Here is a 6,717-nt window from a genome sequence, read left to right as displayed (position 1 = left end):
GTTTGTATTTGAATGGGACAAAACCTTTTGCATGTTGGGATGTTTTTGCTCAGCTTGGTGATTCTGATGTTCTCAGGTAAGACTCTCTTTATAGGAACAAATAAGCCTGTAGATTAAAGGTGAACACCTTTGTGAATACTTTAAAACCAGATATGAATGACTGAGGACCGATAGATGAAATTGTACCTTGAATCTCACCAATAGGATTTTATCTCTTCGCAGCCCATGTTGCTGACGGTGCACCAGAGAAGCCGAAAAGGTCGGCTTTGAATCAGCTCACGCGGATGCTTCTGAGAAAATATGACTGTGGAGTTCGACCTGTCCACAACTGGACCACGACCACCACCGTCTTCATAGATCTCATTCTCCAGTCTGTCCTGGATGTGGTAAAGCTGTTTGCTGTCATTTCAAGTTCATTTTATCTATACTTAAAATGGCTTAATTTAAAATAAATGTACTGTAAATTTCCAACGATTGTGCAGAGTAGAGATTATTTAAGAAGAAAATTTTTAGCCGCAGTTTAAAGAGAAAAATAACTGCACTCTGCACAGATTGATCTTCTATAATTATATTGAATAAAAATATCTACAGCAGGTGATTATTAAATAAATTAAAAAAAAAATCTAGAATATTGACAGAACCTTATCACCTTGGACACTCAAGTTCTCATCCTTTTTCAGGACTCAAAGACACAGAGCATCACTGCAAGTATTTGGTACAGACAGGTATGGGTTTCACTTTGCTACTGTTTTACAAAGAATTTAATAGTTAAAAAGTAAACATCCATACACCTTCTGTTACTTTCAGATATGGACAGATGAGTTCCTGGTTTGGGACCCGGAGGAATTTGACGGCATAAATGAGATCTCACTGTCATCTGACGCCATCTGGATACCTGATATTATTGTTAGGGAGATGTGAGTTAGTTCTTGTTATTGTGGTCAGTTTTACATGAAGTATTGTGATAAACAAGTTGGAAATTATTCGGTAAACATATTGGTTTAAATGATTGAATTCACCCGCAAAAAAGAAACATGTAAATATTTTTATGTCACACCAGTGTAGCCTTCCTTGAATAGCATCAGAAAACAATGATGATAAAACCACAAAATCAAAAACATGTCAGCCTAAAATTGATACGGCTAATAACTACTTTATTACTGCGTTGACATAACACTACATGCTGCGACAATTGTGAACGTTCAGCAAAACATTATTTTCCTCACTAAGTTATTTTTATATAGCTGTTTTATGAAAAAAAAAAGTTAATGCTGAAAAAAAAGTGACATTTAAAAAATTAGCAAACTAAAAAAAGCATGTGCATATTTCTGATAAAAAAACATGAACAATAATTCAACTATACAACAATAGTCCATATAAAATTGTCTTTGTCATTCGATCAATTTACTGTTTTAGCTCTTATACCAGAGGACACACAGTGATTGAGTCACTGAACTAAAGCTCTAAATGTTGATCTAATTTAGCACTGGAGTTTTTCAAATAGCGGCAGCAACATTCTGAATCATTGCAACATGTGAACACGGACACAGTCACCGCAGTTATGTAAAAAGTTCAGGGTTGTCTTCAACCCTGTCTCATCTTACGTCTCCTCTTTCCCCCCTGTCTATCCAAGTGTCGATGAGGGCAAGTCCCCTCCCATCCCTTATGTTTACGTCAACTCCTCAGGCTCGGTGAAGCACTACCGACCCATGCAGGTGGTTCTGGCCTGCAACTTGGAGATGTATGCGTTTCCTTTTGACAAGCAGAACTGCAGCCTCACCTTCCGCAGCTGGCTGCACTCAGGTCTGTATCCCGGGTCTCACTTTGGATCATGGAAGGCACTGTGTTGATGCATAGAGCCTATGGATGTAGTGTCACCACAAACACATTTACAGCCACTTTAAAGTAAATTTGTATTGTTTTCAAGCAGTTACTATTAGTGGTGGGACTTTTATGAGTTATTATGATTAATTCATTCCAACAAAAACGTGTTAAAATATTTTTAATGGCGATTAATTGTTCTAATTTCATTTTATTTACTTTAATGTTTGTAAGTGCAGGAGTTCCTGGTCCACTGATCACACTGATGCACAAAACACATGGCAGCTAGGATGATAACAACAACAACAAACATGGAGGAATCCCTGAACAAAAGCAAACAAAAGCATCTGTTTGCTTTGTTCAGGGAGGTCTTTCACAACACAATGGCCAGGGTTTCCACTACTCTGAATGGACTCGAAATTCTTATAACATTGAAATTCTTATACAAATATTTTCAAGAGCTTTAGTTTCAATAAGGCGATATAAAAACTTGAATATAGCCACCATCATGATTTATTGTGCTACTGTAAAAACTGATGCTAAATACACAATATTTTGATGTTGTATGGTTCTATCATTAGTTTCACTAATACCAAATTCATTCAAATTGAAAAATGTAGCTTCTTGAGGCAAACATTCTGATACCATTAAACTGTGATTAATTGAGACAAAAAAAATCACAAAAAATATATATTTTTTTAATCGAATCCCACACCCAGTTACTGAATTAATAAAATGATAAATAAAAAAAAAAAACAAATTCAGTTTAACTGCATCATATAAAATATTGTTGTTGATCATCTCAGACTTGTGAGGGTTGTAACCATGTTTGAAAACAGTCTGGAGCTGGCCTTTTCTGCATATGTGAAATGGCTAAACAATATATGGACTTCTAATGAAGTGTTTTTTCCCCTCTTTATTGCTTCCCCTGCAGTGAAGGAAATTGACCTGGGCTTGTGGAGGAGTGCTGAAGCCATCACCAGCGATAAGAAGGAGTTCATGAACGACGGCGAATGGGAGCTGCTGTCTATTCCGTCAAGCTACTGGCACGTGCACCAAGACAACATGGGCTACGCCCACATCCAGTTCAACGTACGTGGTATATTCATGTCGTTCATCCCAATAGATTTTCTCACGTGCGGCTTCTGGAACCACCGTAAGAAGCCGTCGCTGCAAGCAAATGTATTGTGACTGCTTATGGATGGTGAGTTTTCAACTGTGGCCCTCTGCGGGTTCGTCCCACTCCTCGTGCTGTGCAGTGGAATTGTTAAGTGTAGAGCAATTGGCTGAAACCCTCATGGATGGAGCGAGTGAGCTAATGCCAAACGATGAGGCTTAGGGTGTTTCTGGCCACTAAAGAGGCAGATAGAGCGCGGGCCTGATAGACAGGGGCGGCTGAGCAACCATAATGAGACTGTCTCAGTGGCTGCCTGATCAATGGACTTCTTGTTAGAGCTGAGGAAAATGGCTCCATAGCCCACTGCAGGTGGACAGGAGGCATCGCTGCTATTTATTCTGCTCAAAGACCAATGGCTCTTTAGGAAAGCAGCGTCTCACAGCGCAGTGTTACATGGCTGAGCGGTAGTTTTACTGCCGAAGGTTAATATGTCACCGTAGAAAGGGAGTCTAAAACTCATTTTAAGCCTGGTTTCGCAAGTAAGCAAGACAGAAAATCAAATGAAATATGTGTTCTACACACGAGGATTAAATGTAACTCATTATTACTACTAGAAATGTATATTTATACAATTAAATATGATGTCATTTCTGCTATTAAATGTTTTTGAGGTGAGCAGTAGTTTATGTCAATCATTTTACTTACGTGAAAAATCTTTTGAAATAGCAAAAATCTATTGTCTGTCTACGTGCGTGTGTAATTTAAGTTGCTAAATCTGAATGCATGTGACCTCCAAGTCCGATTAAATGTCATAATGTGTTGCACGACTTCACATCTTTCCCCTGGGCCAATAAGGTGTTGATCAGACGGCGCCCCCTGCTGTACGTGGTGGGTCTCCTCATCCCCAGCATCTTCCTCATGCTGGTGGATGTCATCAGCTTCTGTCTGCCTCTGAACAGCGGCACTCGAATCACCTTTAAAATCAGCATCCTGCTGGGCTACACTGTCTTCAGGGTTAACCTGACGGATGAGCTGCCGGTCACTGCAGTCCAGACGCCGCTCATAGGTCAGCGTCACCTAAACTACAATTTAAGATTCAATAATCGCTTGCAAAGAAGGTAGTACAATGTTTAAACGGTGCAAAAAGATGTGTCAATAAATCCTTTTTCATTGGTTTTTCATTTCAAGGAGTGTTTTTCGCCGTGTGCATGGCCATGCTGATGCTCAGTCTGATCAAGTCCATCCTGGTGGTGAAGCTGCTGCACCACAGTGAGAAAGAGGTCAGACAAATGTCGGTGTCGGCCTGCCTGCTGGACAAGTACGGCTCAGCGGGTCACGACTTCCCTGAGAGCGTGCTGACCTCCATCAAAACCCTCGACCAGTCTGGAGGTGCGCTATTAGGCGAATCAAAAGCCTGTTGACTGTCAAGAAAAGCCCTATATTGGAGTCAGTGAAGGTCCCTGGTGAGAGGCGGACTCACATTTGGGCATTTTCAGAGCGATAGTGAGCTGAAAGTATCCCTGTCATGGGACTCTTACAATGAATAACACATGGTTTCAACCAGCCTTTATTCAAGCTACAGAAAGGTATTGTAAAGGTATATATTATATATTACTTCAATGTACATTTCAGAGTGCTGTTGATGAATAACTGTGTGCTTGAATACTTTTATCTTAATCATACTAATACTACAAGCAGTGGTGACCAAGGCCAAAAATACTGTCAAAACACGGGCTAAAACGGGTGTCACACTCGTGGGTGTGTTTGTGGCTTAGCTGTACTTCTGGGGACAAATTCTACACACCAACTTGTGAGGAAATTTTGTTTTTGCGGGGACATTTTTGCAGGTACCCACAAGGTTAATCCTCAATTTGAGGCTTAAAATTTAAAGTAACTGAGTCGTTATAATAGAGGTTTCAATATGGTTTATAACCTGGTTAAGGTGAGCCATTTGTTTTAGATGGTTATGTTAAGGGTGAGAGGCTGGGGAAAGCATTATGACAATGAAATGTCCACACAAAGATAGTGATACAAGTGTAAATGTGTGTGAGTTAAACGAGTGTCAAATTTACTTTTCGGAGAACTTTGTTATGAAAGAGCTTCCGGGCCACATAAAATGACCTGACGGACTGGATCGGCCCCTGGGCCTCAGGTTTGACTGACACTTCTATTCAACATTGATTTTGAACTCTCGCCACAGATTTTGAGCTGGACCCTTCCTTGGACCATGATCTGCTGTCTCTGGATGACCTGCATGACCCCGGCCCCTCTGGGCTGGAGTGGCTGCACCAGGAGCTGGTGTCTCTCCGTGAAGCCTTCTCCCAGGAGGACAGCGAGTCTTCGGCACAAGGGGAGTGGTTGGCCCTCTGCTCAAAACTGGACCGCTTTCTCTTCCGCTTTTATCTGCTGGTTCTTGGCCTGTACACCTCCACTCTAGTGCTGCTGTGGGCCAGTTGGAGCTTCGCCTGATCCACAGAACGTGATCCTGGACTCTAAAGGCTTGAAGTGTCTGTGCACTTGCGAGTGAATTGTTATGTGTTTTGTGCCACAAGTGCAAATAAATATCTTTGCTTGTCTATCACAGAATTCTCAAATGTCAGCTTTGGTTGAATTAGTTCTGCAAAAGTCCTAACATTTTACTTCAGACAGCGCCATCTGGTGGCATCTGAAAATGAAGACAATGTTTCATGAAACCTCAGCAACCCTTCAATACCATCATGAAACCTCATGTAGTGCGCACCTTTGGCGGCAGTCAAGCTCTCAGGGAAACAGGAAGTGACATGAGAAATAAAAACCAAAACAAAAGCAGAACACAAAACTTGTGTTTGGCAGTAATTGGTTTCATGTGAACCCAATAGTGTTCAGTCGGGTGAATGATGCAGGGCAATAAGTTGAGGACTATAGCAGTACACAAAGAACATTTAATCCGTAACATGCAGATCTAATGAGTCATGCCATGCATGCTTTTGAAACATCAGTTTCGGTCCTGAAATATGAGAAAAACCTACAGCGATCGAGACTTATCTTTCTAGATCAGATGCTTAAAGCCTGTAAACAAGCCAAACATAACAAAACACACTGCATTTTCAGAAGTCCAATCCTTTATTTTCACTCAAACAGCAGCATGAAGGTCCTACAAAGACATTTATGTGAGTAATCCGCTATCATCATTCTCCACCTGCGAAGATTAACTCTCAGATACTGTATAATACGCAGGGCTTGGGGGGGAATCTTAAGCGCCGGTGTGGTTCTAGTCATACTTTAATCTCCATCCTGCTGCCGCAAAATAGATCAATAAAAGCCATTTGGTGCTTAGGCTGCTTTGTCTCCACTCCCTGTGGCCTCCCAACGCTCATGATAAGATTATTAAACCAGAGAAGCTGCCAGTGGAAGAATCTATGTTAATGTGATTTTTCAAGCGTCTGAAACTTCTACCTCTGTAGATCCAGTTGCATGTGATGTAACAGAGCTCGCTTTATTGTCTTCGGTATTCATCAGCAGGGGTCTGGAATTACTCTTGTTGCCGTGGAGCCACATTTTATCTGGACTTGAAATGCATTTTAAGATGATTTCACGTATCTTTTTGAATACAAATGATTTCATTCGAGTGTGGGTCTAAAATTTTATCTCATTTTAATATTTGACAACGCAAAGATCAAACTGAAGTTGAATCTGTACACGTAAGCGTAAACATCAGAAGTGCACCAGAGATGAGCAAACTCTTTTGGTCATGACATCACACAGAGAATCCCTGAAAATTTGAATTCATAGAGGATTAA

The 6,717-nt window shown here is 40.8% G+C and overlaps 1 protein-coding gene across 1 annotated transcript; it reads left to right on the top strand.

Annotated features, from left to right (window-relative positions):
* The first annotated feature begins 39 nt into the window (after window positions 1–39).
* On the top strand, window positions 40–5,407 carry htr3b (5-hydroxytryptamine (serotonin) receptor 3B). Its single transcript, XM_053846442.1, has 9 exons — window positions 40–76; window positions 223–386; window positions 681–725; window positions 808–917; window positions 1,634–1,803; window positions 2,756–2,913; window positions 3,794–4,004; window positions 4,127–4,327; window positions 5,139–5,407. The coding sequence occupies exons 1-9, from the start codon at window positions 40–42 to the stop codon at window positions 5,405–5,407; spliced, it is 1,365 nt and encodes a 454-aa protein (XP_053702417.1).
* Window positions 5,408–6,717: the final 1,310 nt, after the last annotated feature.

Source organism: Synchiropus splendidus, chromosome 17, assembly GCF_027744825.2.
Source record: "Synchiropus splendidus isolate RoL2022-P1 chromosome 17, RoL_Sspl_1.0, whole genome shotgun sequence".
In the NCBI taxonomy this organism is placed as follows: Eukaryota; Metazoa; Chordata; class Actinopteri; order Syngnathiformes; family Callionymidae; genus Synchiropus; species Synchiropus splendidus.
This window is presented reverse-complemented; position numbering and strand designations above follow the sequence as displayed.